At 39.8% G+C, this 19,381-nt stretch overlaps 1 protein-coding gene across 1 annotated transcript in view; it reads left to right on the top strand.

The window, feature by feature from the left end:
- Window positions 1–2,451: 2,451 nt before the first annotated feature.
- The window catches only part of MAOB (monoamine oxidase B), a 54,835-nt gene continuing 37,905 nt past the window's right edge, over window positions 2,452–19,381 (top strand). Inside the window, exon 1 of the mRNA XM_084870344.1 lies at window positions 2,452–2,651. Coding sequence (XP_084726470.1) covers window positions 2,606–2,651 — 46 coding nt within the window. The 5' untranslated portion in view covers window positions 2,452–2,605. The remainder of the gene's footprint in view (window positions 2,652–19,381) is intronic.

The raw sequence follows: 19,381 nt of genomic DNA, 5'->3' as shown, positions 1-19,381 counted from the left end.
CATGGATTTCAGCAAGTTGGAAAGGCAAATAAACAGTTTGGGGCAAAGAGCGTTCCTCCGTGCTTCTTGGTAAGAGTTGTTGAGCATTGCTCCATTGGAACATGAATTAGGTTTATTGTAATTGTCTTTTCAATATTTGTTTTCCCAGGATTACCAAAATCTCTTATTTATAAGAGCTTAGTTCCAACAACAAGCACAGGGCTTGGTGTTCAATAAAATGTTCTTGAGTGGATGAATAAGAGATAATACATGATCTCTTCCTGAAGGATTTCATTATCTACTTGGGAAGAAAAGACACAAACCATGCACAAAAATAAATTATGCTTCTTAATATTTTATGTATTGTTAAAATTACGCTATTATTATTCTTTTATCACTATTAGTTTTGTGATGGCTGTGCTAAGTCCTAAAGGTGTGCAGCCTCCATTTTGTTCACTTCTTCTATGGGGCCCAGCACAGCAGGTGTTCCACAAATGCTTGCATAATGAACAAATACCATGCCATTAGGATCATCTTGAGACAAGTAAGAGGTTCTGGAGAATGGAGCTACTCTGGAACTGATGGGGAGCAGAAGACTGCAACAGAAGAGAATGTGCTCAAGGTCTGTGGTCCATGGATCAGCAACACTAGCATGACCTGGGACTTGTTAGAAATGCAGCTTCAGTGTGGCTCAGTGGTTGAACTTCAACCTATGAACCAGGAGGTCACAGTTCGATTCCAGGTCAGGGCACATGCCTGAGTTGAGGGCTCAAAACCCAGTGTGGGGCATGCAGGAGGCAGCCGATCCATGATTCTTTTTCATCATTAATGTTTCTATCTCTCTCTCCCTCTCCCTTCCTCTCTGAAATCAATAAAAAGAAGAAAAAAGAAATGCAGATGAATGGATTTTAAAACTGTGGTACATCTACACAATGGAATAGTACACTGTGGTAAAAAAAAAAAAATGAATTCTTACCATTTGCAACAGCATGGATGGAACTGGAGAGCATTATGCTAAGTGAAATAAGCCAGTCAGAGAAAGATAAATATCACATGATCTCATTTGTGGAATATAAACTGATGAACAAAAACAGATCCAGAGACAGAGAAACATTGATCAGACCATCAAACCTCAGAGGGAAGGCAGGGGAGGTTGGGCGTAAGGGGAGAGATCAACCAAAGGACTTGTATGCATGCATATAAGCCTAACCAATGGACACAGACACCAGGGGGGTAAGGGCATGAATTGGGGTTGGGGAAGCAATACCTTAATCAATAAAGAAAAAAAGAAAGAAAAAAGAAATGCAGCTTAACAGACCCCCAGACCTGGGTGACACACATTCAAGTTTGAGAAGCACTGCTTTTAGAGGCCTCATCTGACCACATGACGCCGAGGGAGAAGATGGATCTTGGGAGCTACTCCACATAGGAAACATAGAAACCTGAACAGGCCTGGACAACTGCCTGAATGTAGATGTACCATCACTTCCTTATCCACTCACCTACTGATGGGCACTGAGGCTGTGTCCATAGCTTGGCTATTGTAAATAATGCTGCAATGAACACAGGGGCGCCCATTTTCTTTCCAATTAGCAAACACCTGTAATCTTGTTGAATGACCCCTATGTTTGGCAATGCCGAGGTCCCCAGACCCATATTCCAGGGCCATAAATAGCTCCCCTTGCTGTCTAAGGGTGGGGCTCTAAGATCCACCCTGCCCATCCAAATTCTTGCCCCTGCCACCACCACTTTATCTGGGTTCCTGACACAACAGTTACCAGAACTGACATACTGATTTGCTCAAGGAACAGTTCACTATTAGATCATTGTAAAAGTGAGGCAATTTAAGATTGTCTTTGAGTTCTGCATTTTCAATACTAGGGAGGAGCCTTCCTGGGTTATTTGTGGGCATAAGGGGTGGGGGGAGGGAGAGAGAAGTGTCTAATTGATAGGAAGATAGGAGATCTGAGAATCCCACCCAAGTTAATGACAATGCTGTGTGGTGGGTCATAATCTTGTTGGTTATTTTTTTTTCTTTCTAGCTTTTTATCTAGCCTTCACCCCTTACTCACTACTTTATTTCTCTTTCCTCATATATAAAATGGGTTGTGAGGACTAACTGGAATCCTGCAATGTAAAGCACTTAGTAAGGTGCCTGGTGCCTGGAAAGAGCTGGATTAGCATTTGCTATGATCCCTGCTGCTCCATTCAGAAAGTAACTGGGTGCTGACGGAAGGCACCCCAATCCTCCATCCTCCTAACACCCAAGCCCTATGTGCACTAGGGAAGCTGATGGGGAATGCTATGCCGAAGGCAAAGGGGTGGTAGCTGCAGGGAAGGACTTTTGCAGACCCCAGGCAACCTCTTCTCCCAGGATTAGCCCCTCCCCGCCCCCCCCCCCCCCCCCAGGTTTCAGCAGCGGAGCAGCAGGCGGTGTCAGTGGCCACGGGCTCCTCCCGGCCAGCCAGCGCCAGCGCTCCGACTGCGGGCGGGGCTCCCCTGCGGGGTGTCCGGGGCAGGCAATATAAAGGCTAGGCAGGGCTGGAGCGCGCGGGGGCAGCAGCAGCACAGCGGGAGGGGACCAAGATCCAGAGACCAGAGCAGCGGGCACCCAAGGGCCGGCACCATGAGCAGCAAATATGACGTGGTCGTGGTAGGGGGCGGCATTTCAGGTCAGTGTCGACTGAGCGCCTTTCCAAACCTCATCCAGTGCGGGGCGGCCTTGGGTGGGGGCTGTGCCCAGGAGCCCCTGGGTTCTCTGAGCTCTGGCGAGGATCTAGGGAGTCCAGAGCGCCGCGTATAGAGCCCTCCCTGCGGGGTAAGGCATGGTGAGCCCCTGGATTGAAGCCTGGGGCTGGAAGTCTGTGGAAGGTCTGGTGCAAGGCTTTGAATTTCTCCCTTGGAAGGCTGCCAAGCCTATGCATGCTGTAATTTTTGAAGCGGGGGGGGGGGGGGGGGGGGGGAGGGGAAGGTCAGGGGAGAGAGTCCTACTTCCTACCTCGGGTTAGCACAAAGGTCTGTCATTTGCCCCAAGCAAAGATAAGCCATTTGCTCCAACCTGGCCTGGACACTCCACACTGACATTTGGAGCAGGCATGCACCACAATGTCTTGTTATCTTGACCCCCAGGAAAACGACCTTGAGCAGCTCCCATTCAGAAAAAAAAGGGGGTTGGACTCTGGGGCAAACTATTGCCAAACACCTTCCTGACCCCGATTCCCTGTGGTTCCATGATTGTCATGTTGGACCCCCCGAAGGAGACCCCTGCCCTGACCCAGGATCAGCGACGACCCAGTCAAACGCAAGAGACGGCACTTGATGCAAACAGCAAGAGGATTTAATTTCCAGCATGCTGGGACTTGACCTGTTACTCACGCAGGAGCAGCCAAGTCAAGTCCCGAGCAGAACTTCTTACAGGCTTATAAAGGCAAAAACCGCAAAGTTAGAACAAAGGACAAGGGGAGGGGGTCTTCTAGAAAGAGGGACAGGAATTCCTGGAGGGGAGGATAGACATTATCACAAGGAACAGGGTGGAACCGCCGCAGGACATTGATACTACATCCAGTTTACTACCTCTAGGGGCTGAGTCTGGTGGTCTGGTGCTGTGTGGCTCATACCCTGTTTTTCCTGTGGCAGTTCTAAAGGTCACATTCTCACGGGAAGTCTGGGCTAGCAGGGGAATTTTTCTATATTATTTCTTTCAGCCTCTACAGTCACAGGTCTGCTGTGGGCTGCAGGGCTTTCTTGGCAAGTGTCTCTTCCTCCCTCAACTTGCCCTCCACCCCCTCTTGCCCTGCCCCCTCCCGGAGTAGCTCAGGCCGCTGGTGTGGAAAACTTGGCTCTTTGGCCCAGCTTGGCAGGGATGGGGACAGAGACTACCTTCTTAGAAACAGGTTGTGGGGTGGGGGGCACCGTTCTCACAGGAGGAAAGATGGAGTCAGTGGGGGAGCGTCCCTCTGAGGAGGGCCAGTCGGGTTCTATGGAGTGGGTCAGTGGGAATAAGTAATGCTTCCAGAACAACCTGCTGAGCAGGGCCTCTTGGTGCTTGAGTAATAACTAGGCCTCACAGGGCTGTATTGGTTAAGACTCTGACCAGGTCTCTGGAGCAGAGATTGGCCTGCTCCCTGGGAGGCTGGCAGGGCAAAAGTGCTCTGACTCTGCTGTGCCTGGTGAGGAAATCAAGGCATTGGATGTTGGGTGCTGCTCCTGATACTGGGTAGTTTCCTCTATTCCAGCCTTACTCGGCTTCGAGTTGGACCTCAGGCTACCACTGCTGTTTGCCAGGCCCTCCTGAGGCTCACCCATGCCAGACTTTGTGCCCAGAGCTGCAGGTACATAAATGCATAAACACAACAGCATGCTGCGGTGAGCCAAGGCTATATAGATTTCATTTTCTCTCAGCAGTTTTGATATCTTTCTCCTGGAAGAACTTGGACTTAAAAGTACATCTATCTAGGTGTTTTAGAAGTATTACTTAGTGCTTCTTGATGCCGCCTTATAAAGCACCCCATCTTATGAAAGCTGGAGGGTCTCTTTCCAGGCCCCCAAAGTCTTTTTTTGCCCAAAGGATATCTGAAGGGTTCAGATTCTTCTACCCCCTTATTTGTCCCTTTCTGATTTGTATTCCAAACTTTCAAGCTCGCAGAAGTTATGCTAAACTCATATGGGAAGGATAGATAAGGGTTTAGCTATTTTTTTTTCAAGCAGTGGTGAATCTCTTCACTCACCCCCAACCTCTCAAAACAAGGACCTTCTCAGAAGATCTTCCTTTTCTCAAGAACATTGCATGGAATAAGCATTGTTCTAAAACCAAGAAAGCAGGGTTCCAAGGCTTTACTCAATTGCTCTATCTGCTACATAAGGATTACACCTATTTGTCATGGCTAGATCAATTTGTCATCGCTAAGGTCTTTGTGAAAATCAAGTGAAGCAATAAGTGTGAAGATAGCTTTGCAATTTTGACATATGACACAATGTACTACAAGAGTTTCGCTCATTGATTTAGATAGACATAAGGGTAGGCTGTGGTGAGGGATGCAAAAATGAATTATATTGTTATTGCCATGGAGGTTTGTCAATCCAGGAAGGGACTTGAGATACCCAAACAAGGCAATATAAAGTAGAAAGCAGTGTGTGCCACAAGAAGAGTCCGTTCATTGGTTCATTCATTATTAATTCATTCGATAAACATTTACTTCCTATCCCACATCTTATCCCCAAGAGAATGAAAGGTGAATTATACAGGGCTGTTGCTCCTGGGGTGCTCAAAGCTGATGTGGCAGGCAGTCATGAAAAATTAATACTAATGACCTATGATGATAGATGCTTTAGTAGCACATGCAAAAGTTCTAGAGAAGATGATTAGAGAGAATGTCAGATTCTATCTGAGAAAATCTGGGCAGACTTCACAGAGGAGGTGACAGTTGAAGTAGGTCTTAAAAATGAATATGAATTTACCAGAGGACTAGATGAAAAAAAGCATTGTAAGCTAAGGAACAGCTTCAAAGGGGAGGGGGAATGGAGAGATATGCAAAAAGGTAAATGGGCCATGGCTGGTTAGAGTTTCATCCTGATGACATGCCAAGGTTGCCGGTTTGATCCACAGTCAGGGAGCATATAAGAATCAGCCCATGAATGCATAGATAAGTGAAACAACAAATCAATTTCTCTCTCTTATCAATAAATAAAAATTTTTAAATGTGAATGAGATTAGGAGGACACATTTCCAGTATAAAATAAATAAGTCATGGGGATGTAATGTGTAGCATAAGTAATATAATCAATAATGCTATAATAACTTTGTACAGTAGCAGATGGTTACTAGACTTACCATGGTGATTACTTTGGAAGGTATATAAATGTCAATCCCTACCTTATATACCTGAAACTAAGATAATATTGTATGTCAGCTTTGACTTTTAAAAATTAATTAATTTACAAAATCACAAATATGTGAAAGAACTTGATAGCATGCTCAGGAAACCTTGAGAACTTCAGTGTGGAGGGTTGGAGGGTCTGGTAGTGGTCCAAACTATTAAGGTCAGTTGGCATGAATTGTGGGGAGTCCTGTATGTCATCCTCAGAAGGGTTAATACTTTCTGTGGACAGTGAATGGACATGGGATTTTTCATTCACCAAGTGGCATCTGTCCATTGACAGAGTTAGCAAAAAGAGGGACAGGAGGACAAGGAGAGCAGGTTTAGGGGAAAGATGAGACATCTGGAGTTGGAAATGCTGGAAGGACACACAGGGAGAGATGTCTAGCAGGTAAAAATGCAAGGAAGAAGTTGGATTTGCAGAGAAGTTTTAGTTGAAGCCACTCAAGTAAATGAAGTGATCCAAACCGAGGTGTAGAGAGAAGAGAAGGACGAGGACACAACAGAAAGAGAGGGTGCTTATCTTCACCACAGGAAGGAAAATATTTCAGTCATTCTCCATAGTTTGATGAGAAAGATGAGAAACTGAGAAACTGGAAAACACTTTGTTAATCTTAGCTGAAATGTCATTTCCCCGGGTGGCCTTCTGAAATCCCCCAGTTGGAAATAGATGCCTCAAACTGTTTAACTCTCACTTCCACATTGTTCTTTTCCATGAGTTTTTAATTGTTCATGTATTAGTCTAATTACAGGCATACTTTGTTTTATTGCATTTGGCTTTATTGTGCTTTGCAGATAATGTGTTTTTTACAAATGGAAGGTTTATAGCAAGCCTATGTTAAGCAAGTCTATTGGCAACATATTTATCAACGGGTTCAGATGAAGGTTAGCATTTTTTAGCAATAAAGTATTTTTAATTAAGGTATGAATGCTTTTTAAAGATATAAAGCTATCGCTCACTTAATAGACTATTGTATAGCGCAAATAGAAATTTTATATGCACTGAGAAACCAAAAAATTTATTTGATTTGCTTTCTTGTTATATTCACTTCATTGCGGTAGTCTGGAACTGAACCCACAATATATCTGAGATTGTCTTTATATTCAATATGTTTATTTTCCACTAGATTATAAGTCTCTGGATCCTGGAAATGTATCTTTTTTCCTTCCCAGAGATCCCCCAACCCTCAGCCCCAGAGCTCTGCTTGATCCAGTTAGCACCCAATGAATATGTTGAATTAAAGAACTTTACACCAATCAAAGTAGCAATTGATTTTACCTGAAACTCATTCATTTACTACCAACCCTTTTGCATTTCCTGCCAAATCGTGTTAAGAATAGGAAACATGGTAAAATCAGAATTTTAGAATTAGTTAGGTAACTGACTCAATGATTTACATTTAAAAGTGTCTGAATTGGGTTCTGATTTTAAACGTTGTTAATTATTAAACTTGGTACATTCTGATAATTCTCTGATAGTTTTTTTTAAGCTGTCAGCAAATTTTAGTCACTCCCATTGAGATAAATAGAAGAGCACTGGAGTATCATTGGTTAATATATAACTTTTTTTTTTTTTCCTGTTTGAAAAACAGGAAGGCAATTGTGAAACAGCTTTTTTAGAAATCTATGTAGTATCTAGATACATACCCACTGATATGTCTTTCATCTAAGAAGCAAGTCATCTCTGAGTCTTGGCAAAATCGCACCTATTTTCCAGGAACCGGACCATAGCAGATTGTTTCTGTCTCAAGGCTCAGTTGTAGTGTTTGGGCTGGTGGAACCATGGCAACTATCTTTGGCAATTCTGGACTGGCTCTTGCTCAGTACTCAAAATAAAAGCTGCTAAAAAAGGAAAGTTGAAATAGAAAGAAGGAAGTGCCTGCCAGGCTTAAGAGAAGAGATTCAACCATTTGAGGGTGGCAGGCACTTGGCTAAGATCCTCAAAGAGTTGGAGCCAGCCTTCCGAATTGTAAGCAACACCTGGCAGGTGATCTGTGCACCCAGGAGAGCAAGGCTGCTGCAGGCTTCCACGACTGGTCGGCAGGGAGTGTCAGAGATGGTCGACGAAGGATCCGGAGCTGAGTGAGGGACATGGTAGACAGATATGACCTGTGTGTTAATAGCAAAACCACCTCCTCATCTTGAATGATGAAAGATGAAGAACATCCCTGGGCTTCTATAACCTATGCGAATGTTTTTTAAAAAAAACAATCATTGTGTAGAAGGGCTTGGTCATTTGGATGTCCCATTCAAGGAAATGGTATAGAGAGGCCGTATGGCAAAGTTAAAAGAGCATATACTTTGGTGTCAAACAGATGCGTTGTCAATTCCATTTCCTGCACTTACGATTGTATCGCCTTGAAAGTTCCATAGCCTTCTTGTTCTTTAGCTGCCTCACCTTTAAGATGAGATTTCAGATACTTTTATGGCAGAGGATTAGAAAGGATGCACTGTGCTAGCATTAGATGAAATTGTACATGGAGGATTTTTTTTGGAGAGGTGGGAGTATTCTTTTAATAACGTGAATTATAGCAACAGTACTTATTTTGAAAATCTGTAAATTAAATAAAAGTACAAAGAGAAAATGAAAATTAACCATAATTGATCTTACAAAAAACTAACTACTGTTACTATTGCCAAGTATATTTTCTTTTTGCCAACCATCTATCATATTTGCTACATCATTGATAGCCCTTTTAAAATAAGTAATAACAGGCCGAAACCGGTTTGGCTCAATGGATAGAGCGTCGGCTTGGGGACTGAAGGGACCCGGGTTCGATTCCGGTCAAGGGCATGTACCTTGGTTGCGGGCATATCCCCAGTAGCGGGTGTGCAAGAGGCAGCTAATCGATGACCCTCTCTCATAGATGTTCCTAACTCTCTATCTCTCTCCCTTCCTCTCTGTACAAAATCAATAAAATATATATTTTTAAAAATAAAATAAAATAAAATAAAAATAAATAAATAAAATAAAATAAAATAAGTAATAACATTATGAATGTTTAGTTATATCTTAAATGCTTTTCTTTTATATGATCTTGTTAACTTTATATGACTTCGTATGATTATATTTAATTTTATTTAACCAATCTCCTCTGGCTGAACATCTGTATTTTAAAATTTCTGCTATTTTAAAGCTATTAGGAATATTCTTATACCTAAACCAATGTGCACAGCTCTGGTTATTTCTTTAGGAAATTCTTAGAAATAAATATTGGTAATCCTTTGAAGACATTTAATAATTGTTGCAAAATTGTCATCCCAGGAAAGTTTTACTAATTTACTTTATGGTGGAAATTTAATAATGGGCTTCTTAATTACGAACATTCTCCCTTCACAACAATATAGAGAAAAGCATGGTTCTCCACCAGTTTGCAGAGTTGTAATGTAATGAAGTTATAGGTCTAAAAATTATAAATCTTTAGTTTTATAAAATTTCACTGTGACAAGTAAATCTTGCTTTCTACAATATGTTGGCAAACTGATTTTTGCAAGCACTATTTTATCCCTACCATTATTCACTAGAAATATCTTTTTGCATACTACTTTAAAAGTTTTTGGATGCCATTCACCTTGCTCTTCTAGATATATAAAATCACTAATTAGATAATTCTGTTGTCTTTCAGCATAGAAAATAGCCCTATAAAAAATAATGATCTATGATTAATTATTTTTACCCATCTAGATTAGACATGAATATAGTCTTTGTTCAAAGTCTATTGTAACAGCTGATCAAACAGCTGAGTCCTGTTTAAATTTCAATTTCCTCTGTAGTTTGCATTCAAATCCTATGTTAGATTTTAATTTATTTAGAAGTCCGGTAAGATACAGTTGACTTTCAGAATAGCCCCTTCATGCTCTGCCAGTTAGTCAAAATCAAACAGTCCTTGTTCAGCACTGATGATAAGCACACACAAAGGCATATGCTCAAATGAGTTATACTAGTTCATCAAATGTTTCCTATCTTTTTCTTCAGGGGAGAAAAGGAAATTATGTTTGCTGATTTGTTGATTGAGTGATTGATTGATTGATTGATTGCTTCATTCATTCAGTATATCCTTATCAAGTGCCATATTTACCAAACATTGGGCTAGGTGTGGGGATATACAGATGGGAGAGGCACATCAAGCAGAGGCAGACACATACAGCTACATACAAGCAGATGCTGAGGGGTGGCGGGAAAGAATCCTAATAAAGCTCATTTGGTTCAGATGACATGAGGAGAGGAGGATGGGAGCTTTATCAAAGGACCTGAAGGAAAATTTGATGATAGAAATGATTGGAAAGATGATCAGCCAATTTAAATATTCCTCCTTAAAATATAGCTAAGTGGCAGAGATTCAAATATGTGCTCTAATATACACAGGGCATTGACATTTCAGTTTCACTCTTTTTAATGTTGGCCCTACAGTGGCAGTGTGAGCTACCCAGTCCTCTTCAGGATAGGTACTCCCCCACCTCCAGAAAGTGTTGGATGCTGCTGGCTCACAAGTGAGTCCCTCTCTGGAAATTGCCCTTCACTGAGAGGAGCTGACTCACCCAAGGGCATTCCCTTTCCCTGGGGGTACTCTGCAACAGATATGTAGGGATAGAGGCCTGGCACTCTTGCCTGAAGCTCCTTGTAGGATTGATCAAGGCCTCCAATGTGACTGTATTCAGTTCAACTCCTCCCTCTGCACAATCCTGTTTTCCTTACTGCTTTCCATGTGTTTACCTCTGATAAAACTTCAACACACAAATTTCTCTCAGAGGCTCCGTACCAGGGACCCTAATATAGACAGACAATAATTGAATAGCATTTTTGTCATGCATGTCAAAAGGGGTTTTAACCATGAAGCTTCAGTCAGTTGGAGGTGGAGACCATTAAAATACTTGTGTGTTGTTTTTTGTTTGGTTTTTAGGAGACAAAAAAAAAAAAAAAAAAAAAAAAAAAACAAACAGAAGGGCCTGGGAATGTGCCGAGTCAGAACATCTTGAATTGGCATGTGGAGAGATATGACCCTCTGTGTAATTCAACAAATGATTTAAGGGCCAGAAAATCAATTTTTTTTTCTTTTTTTCTTCAGTAATCTGCTACTGGTTTTACAGTTGGGAAGAGGAGACAATTATCCATTTAATATAAGTTTAGGATTGCTGAGAAAGGCAGGAATCTTGTGCTCTGGGTCCTGAAGATTCTAAGCAGCCATTTCTGTTCAATTGTAAGCACATCAGTGGGAGGGATAACCATCCCCTCAACTCTTGACTTGGTGATTGATGTACATCAGAATGGGGAGGGTACTCAAAGCCAGGTGCTTAGGATCCAGCAGTGCAGAGCAGCTGGGAGACAAAGACTGACTTTCCCTACTGGCTCATTTTCTTGAAGATGATTACAAAGCATAGAAAAAGACTATATATAACTCAGAATTATATAAAGTCTAATGGTGATAACACTTTGTTTCATTCCAGAAAGAGAGAGAAACCCTGGCCTTCTCAGGCCTGTCAAACCAAACCTGGTAGAGCTAGAATTACAAGCATTGTGATGACATTAACACTTGAGGATTCTGTTCTCTAACTGTAAAGGACAAAGCACAAATTATAGAAATGCTTGTAAAAGAAAATTGGGGGCTAGTTTTTAATCCTGTGATTCAGCCTCTTACATTTATTACCTACCCAAAATCTTTGCTGGCAGCATACCAATCTATCTGTGTGTCTCCTGCTATCTTTCATTTAGAAAACATGATGTGAGGACCTCCTATGTGCTAGGTGTTAGGAATAAGAAATCAGTTCCAGCTTAACACATGCACGCACATGCAAATAATGACATTAAATTACATTTCCTATGCCTATTGATTGTTGGCTCATTTACAAAAAAAAAAAAGTACTTTTTGAATGGGAGAAACATTTGTGTTTCTTCACCTTTGGAGTAAGAATGGATGCTAAAATAATTTTGGTTTTGGTTTCCAAGTGTGTCCTCATCTAGCTTTTTTAGTCTCACTCATAAATGATGTGATATTCGTGGCTTTCTGAGGGGTAAGTAGAATTTTATAGATGCGTTTTATGTTATCAGAAATCAGGCTGCATGCAAAAGGGGTTAACTCTGAAAGGCAATCACCTGGTCCTAATTGATAAAAGGCAGAACATCCAAAATACACTGCCTGTGATCTCTTCTCACTTTATTCCTTTCCCTCTGGCTTCAAGGAGAATGTGTCCTAAGAAAAATTGAGTTTTCTGTAAATCAGTCTGCCAGTCCGCAATATTGAACTTCCAGCGGACAGATCTGAGAAATGGCGAAAAGTACAAAGAGGTTGAGATGACTGTAAGTTAAGGGAGGCAAGAAACACTGTGTGCGGAAGGAAAATGATTTGGGGTTTATGCTTGTTTTATTTCTGGGTTTTAGTTTGTGAACAGAAAACTATGAGAAGCTGATAAAAATGAGAAAGCATTTTCCTTCTATTGTGTTCTTTTAAAGGTATATTTCAGTAAACCAAGATATTTTAAATCTGGCTTCCTTCCCTATAGATGAATTACTTTGAAAGGAGTTTATAGGTTAAAGATTGAGAGGGTTGGGGGCTGATAAGAAGGCTGAAGGGATTAAGCAAAGAAAGACTCTTGGGCACAGACAACAGTGTGGTGATTGCTGGAGGGAACGGGCTGGGGGAGGTAGTAGAGGGTAGAGAGGACAAATAATGGAAGAATATTTGACTTGGGGTGGTGAACACATAATACAGTACATAGATGATGTATTGTAGAATTGTGTACCTGAAGCTTATATAATTTTATTAACCACTAGTCCCCCAATACATTCAATAAAAATAAATTTTAAAGAGATTGCTTGAGAATAAGTTTTAAAACAATCTTTAAAATTAAAAGCATTAGTGAACTTTAAATTTCCAATGAATGTGTGTGTTAAGATATTTTAATACCTTTTCTTAGAAAATAAGGATTAAAAAATAGTAGCAATTAGAATTTAAACCAGCCTTCAAATCATGAGTTCTATTGTATATATAAACTGTTAGCATCATTTTTCAACATTTTCCAAATACAATGGAGGAAGACTTCAATGGCAATGAAAAACGATGTTTGTGAGTAATTTGCATTTGGCAATATAAAAATCACTGGTGTCCTCAGCAAGAGCAGTTTAGGTGGAATGGTAGGGATGAAAGCCTGACTGGATAGAAGTACAGAAATAGAAGCAATATGTATAGATAACTTATTTAAATTTTTTTCTATTGATTTCAGAGAGAAGAGGGAGAGAAGGGAGTTAGAAACATCATGATGAGAGAGAATCATTGACCGGCTGCTTCCTGCATGCCATAACCCAGACATGTCCTTGACCCAGAATGGAACTGTGACTTTCCTGGTTCATAGATAGATGCTCAATCACTAAGCCATGCCAACCAGGCTAGACAACCTTGTAAAAGTAACTTGAAGGGACACAGAAGGAAGGGGCTGTATCTAAAAGGAGATGTTGGACCATAGTTAGTTTTTTGTTTGTTTGTTTGTTTTTTGTTTGTTTGTTTTTTGAAGCTGGGTGAGAGTAGAGGTTTGTGTGCTGATGAAGTGGTCCAGGAGAGAAGGAGAAATTGATAATGCAGGAGAGAAAGTATATGATTGGAGCATCCAAGCTCTTGGGGGAATAGGATCCAAAGATAGGTGGAGAGGTTTGACTTTGTTCAAAAAGTCACTTTGTGTAACATCATAGGAGATACAGGTATAGGTGAGGTTATGTAAGTGGCATTATTTTTAGAATGTCAAATGAGTTCTTTCATTTCTCAAAAAAATGAAAGGGAGCCCTGGCTGGTTTGGCTCAGTGGATAGAGTGTCAGCCTGCAGACTGAAGGGTCCCAGGTTCGATTCTGGTCAGGGGCACATGCCTGGGTTGCAGGCTCCATCCCCAGTTGGAGAGGTGTGCAGGAGGCAGCCAATCAATGATTTCTGTCATCATTGATCTTTCTATCTCTCTCTCCCTCTCCCTTCCTCTCTGAAATCAATAAAAATATTTAAAAATGAAAGGGAGTCATCAGCTCAAGAAGTCTGGGGAGTTGTCATGTAGGAAGTTTTGGAAAAAGAGATATGAAATAGCCATTTGAACAATGGGAAATTACACACTAAGGTTCCAAAGAGTTAGTCATTTAATTGCATTAAGGTATCTGTCAAATATAATGGTCTTCATTGTTGAAAAGAGATGTTAAAGTGTTCTTTCTGATGATTAATCAAAAGATACTGGTTTGACTGCTCCAAATCCATAAAAATTATCGACAGAGAAAAACATTGCTTTACCCTTTTCTGATATGGTTGGTGGGCATTTGTGCAGTCCATGATACAGTTTATCCAATTATTTTGTTATAGATTAAAAAGAAGGTAGTTTAAGACCCAGTCATTTGTCTGATGCACAGCTTGAAGAAATATTAAAACCCAGGAAATTATGCTACTAGAACAAGACATAATCTGTAGGTAAATCATCTACGCTGACTCAAGGGATGGTGACAGATCCTGTAAAAATTCTTACATTGTTAATAAGTATTTGTAGGGAGATGAAAGTGAAGGAGAAACAAAGGCCTGATTAATTTCCAAGTCCAGCCTGCCTATCACCAGATAGCAACAGTGGCCCAATATATGCAAATAATTTTGCACACATAATATTTGCATCAACTCTGCCTGCAAGGTATCCTGTTTTACAAACTGAAATCAGGAGTTCAGAAGTTACTTGCCCAGGAATCCAAAGTGCCTGAGAGATAAAATGGGATTGGAACCTAACTCTTCCAATTTCTAAGCCAAATACTTCATAAGGTATTGGACTCATTCATGGGACAGATATTTTGGGGGGTATTTACCTTATAATGGGCAATGTGCTCAGTAGCTTATATTTTGCCACAGTTCTTTCACAACTATTCAATGACAACTGAATTCAAAGGCTCTCACTAAGATTTAAAATGATCCTTTTTAGAAAATATAATTTTCCCTAAAAAGAATTGAACCTAATAAATATATAAGTAATTTGATCTGAATTCCATTTGAGACATTGTCTTCACAAACATTGTCAGCTTGTTTTGGCTTTCTGTTAAATCTTTTATCAAATTACAAGCAGGATTTTGGCCAGACATGGTGACTTTCAACCTATCTCCAATTTGTTGGTATGAAATAACAGGAAAAACTTCTTTCCAAAAATAATTTTTAGCTAAAAGCTTAAAATTATGGATCTCCCAAAGGATTCTTGTGGATTTAAATACAAACTCTACCTTGGTAAAGTCCACATTTTATCCTCTCCTTCTTGAATCTCTAATTTATCATTTCATTTTTGGTAAAAGAAGATGTTTAAACAGAGAAGAATTCAAAGTGTTCTACAGCCAAACTCTAACCACCTTCAGGCCATTTGTAACATCTGGCTCTTTTACAGACTAGCATCTAGGAACTGGGTGAACCAAAGAAAGTGCGGTATCTCTCTGATTTTATATTCTACTTTAAAGGTGTTTGTGAGTCTGAAAAATCATGTTGCTAATCCATAGGAGGACTACTATCATGACAATGAGATATTTCATCCTCAGATCATAGTCAAGGAAATTACCATGGCATCATACGGTTATCTTCTATGCTTAAACAACAGTATTCTTAGAAGAGTATGTTTTTATTTATTTACATACATTCCATCAAATTCCCCAAAGGATTTGGACCAGGTGAATTAAAAGTTTAGTTTCGTGTAACAGTTTTTATTATTTATATAAATATATTTTGTTGATTTTTTTTTTTTACAAAGAGGAAGGGAGAGGGATAGAGAGTTAAAAACATCAATGAGGGAGAAACATCCATTAGCTGCCTCCTGCACACCCCTTACTGGGGATGTGCCCGCGACCAAGGTACATGCCCTTGACTGGAACTGAACCTGGGACCCTTTAATCCACAGACCTATGCTCTATCCACCAAGCCAAACCGGCTAGGGCTTATGTAACAGTTTTTTAAATGAAGAATATAACACACAAACATGAAAAAGACAAACTGTAATTGGTGGTTTTGCATCCTGCTTTTATGGTAGACCATATTGAGGTAAAGCAAAATACATTTTGTCTACCACAATTACAATACACAGAAAATATCCCACTCTTTTCACACAACAAAGGGTAAAGACAAAAAGCTTGGATACAGAACAAGACTCATTATGATTGCTGACATCTTTGGAAAATGCAATGGTTTGCATATAAAGCATGATGATGAAACTTTTTTTTTTCTTTAGATATATTCTGAAAGGTGTTAGAAGGCAATCTCATTCTCCTATCTCAAAGTGGCAGCATCTGGAAAAAGGTTTCTATGGCAACTCATGAAAGTGATATTTCTTGTCCTTTTTAAGATCATAAATCATCCCATGGCCTGAGGCTTTGTTCAGTAAAGGTCTTTATTTTAGAAGCTATTGCCATTTAGTTTTGTGTTACATATTTTGACCGTCTTAGGAAAACAGAGCAAAGGGCTTCCAAGAAAATATGGCATCTTTTTCATATTTGGGGGCAAGATATGAATAACATAATTCTTGACTTTGCTTCTCAAGAATAAAAATGATGGTACACATTGGTATGTTTGATTTATGCTATGTGTTGTTTTTATTTTCCAAAATGTCATGATTGGTATGTTCTCAGGAAAGAGGAGTCAGTCTGTACTTAAGGAGGAAGAAACTGTTCAGCCAAATCACCTCATGATGAATAGTTCCCAATGACTGAAGATCTTCCTGCAGCGATATGGTCTCAGAGCTTTGAGATCTGACAGGCTCTGGGTAGTTTTTATAGATATATTTGGTCAAGAATGTTAATAAGGAAGCATTCTAATTTTAAAACTTGGCACAATTTGAGACATTTTTTTTAAACAACGTACATCTTTGTATGTTATAGAAAATAATGTGAGTCATGAAAAACACATAATGACACAGAAACAGAACTGGGTTCATTGTCAATGTTAACATGATTTTTTAAATAATTGGGACGAAATCATTTATATAGCAGCAAAGTACAGATGTTTCATAATATTTTCAAGACAATTCATTTTGCATTTTAAACATTTTGTTAAATGTCAGATTTTGATATGAAGGACATTCCACAGATTAACAAAGCAAAGAATGAGGCAGATGGTAATTTTGATTTTTTTCACTTCCCTCTAAATCGTAACTTCTCCACTGCTCTAAAGACACCTTGAAGAGGCACTTTTGTCACCTGCACTCTGTACTTTTCAGTCTCCTATGGCATCTAATTCTTGGACTGTTTTCCATGGCATAAAACTGGAAGCATAAAAGGCTAAGAATGCTGCACATCACTGATTTCCAATCTTTCAAACAATTTGCGTGTTCAACCCAAATTTAGGTCTCCAAATAATTGAAATAGTTATTACTTTGATAAATTTTTCCCAAGTAAACTACTCAGGAAGAGGTAGGCATTAGTCTGCTATTATTCCTGTGTGCAATGCTATGATTATGCACCCAATGAAGACTCCTTGAGTTGAAATCCTATGGACCTTACACCATTTGGAAGCAACAACTGAGATAGATAATCTTATCAGAAGCCTATCATGGGCATTAGGGGCTGTTTCTGAAAGTGGCAAATATTAATTTGTTTGTGAAATATCAATTGATCCTGCCTGTTAAACTGAAGTTTAACTAGCTTTTTAAAAGTACAAAGTCATGAAAAGCTTGATCCTACATTGGATGCAAAAGTTACATATCCATTTACAGTGTTTCCCAAAGTGTGGTATGCGTACCCTCAGGGGTATGGGAAGAGTTCGGTGGGGGTACGCGTTGCACTGGAGTTTGGTGGGGATATGCACTGCAACGTGCTTAGCTGCACCTAATTCTACGTTCTCATGAGTACGAGGGGTACTCAGCGTTACGAAAATTATAGAAGGGGTATATATATGTCAAAAGTTTGGAAAACACTGATTTAAGAGAAAATTCCCGCTGAAACAGGTTTGGTTCAATGGATAGAGTGTCGGCCTGTGGACTGAAAGGTCCCAGGTTCGATTCTGGTCAAGGGCATGTACATTGGTTGCAGGCACATCCTCAGTAGGGGGTGTGCAGGAGGCAGCTGGTCGATGTTTCTCTCTCATCGATGTTTCTAGATCTCTATTCCTCTCCCTCTCTGTAAAAAAATCAATATAATTTTTTTTTAAATAAGAGAAAATCCTTATGGTTAGTTGGAGAGCAAAATGTTTTAATGCACTTTACATCAGTATATTGAGTTACTGTGAATTGAGTTACTGTATTTTTAAAAGTTGGCTTTTTTTATTCAAGATCATATTGCGCTTTTCCCTTATTATTATTACCTGTCACAGAAATGGCCACATATAATAGATAGATGCTTGTCCTGTCCCTGATGCTGCCTCTCCTGATAACAGCTGCCCCTCTCCATATTGGCTGCCTCTCCACTGTATTTTTCTTTCTTTGGGTACCAGGTGGTGACTAAGAGATCAGCTTTGGGGCTGAACTCTGACCTTGACTTTTACTAATTGTATACTCTATGTTGATTAATGAATGCCTCCAATCCTCCATTTTTTCTTTTTAAAACAAAGCTAATGATACCTCTCAGCATTGTGATGAACACTGAAGCACTTTGTGTGTAAAACACATCACACAGAGTAAAGCAAGTACTCAATGTTTTCTGACAATGGCTGTTATTATTGTAGATATTTTTAAAAAACTGTTATTGCATTGAATCAGGAAATGATTGCTTAAGAGTTTAAACAGTGCCAATTACATTGTTCAGTGTTGTAGGGTAAATATACTTCTGCTACTTTATGATTTTTTAGCAATAATATTGCATTCTACTGGGTCAAATGGGAGTTCCATTTTTAACCAACCATTTACAACAGCATGGATATAACTGGAGAGCATTATGCTAAGTGAAATAAGCCAGTCGAAGAAAGATAAATATCTTATGATCTCACTCATATATGGATTATAACGATCAACATAATTTGATGAACAAGAATAGATCCAGAGATAAATGGTATGGGAGGGGGAGGAATTAGAGAGCAGCCAAAGAACTTGTATGCATTCATATTAGCATAACCAATGGACACAGACACTAGGGCAGTGGGGGCTTGGGAATGGCTGGGGGTTGGGGAGGGTCAATTAGGGAAAAAGGAGACATATGTAAAACTTTATACAATAAAAAATAAAAATAAATAAAAAATACCTTCACAGAGAAAAATAATAATGCATTTTAAAATTCCCAGACTTCGCAGAGAATGCACCATCTTTCATATTTTTGTTCTACAGCACATGTGTTAAAAGTTCCAAACAACTGATGTAGAAATGAACTCGGAAGCAACCTTGCTGTAAATCAGGATGGCTTTGTATAGTTTATGTTTGCTTATTCTTCCATCAGTCAAAGCATTAGCCCTTTCACCAGCCATTACCAAGGAATCCCTTGAGAGCAACTTTTTTTTAATTTCTTTATTGATTAAGGTATCACATATTTGTCCTCATCCCCCCATTCCCATCCCAAACCACTCTCCACACATGCCCCCACCCCCATGTTGTCCATGACCACTGGTTAAGCTCATATGCATGCACA

This window comes from Pipistrellus hanaki (genome assembly GCF_964339955.1).
Source record: "Pipistrellus hanaki genome assembly, chromosome: X".
Taxonomy (NCBI): Eukaryota; Metazoa; Chordata; class Mammalia; order Chiroptera; family Vespertilionidae; genus Pipistrellus; species Pipistrellus hanaki.
The sequence above is the reverse complement of the archived record's forward strand: the minus strand, read 5'-3'. Positions and strand labels throughout refer to the sequence as shown.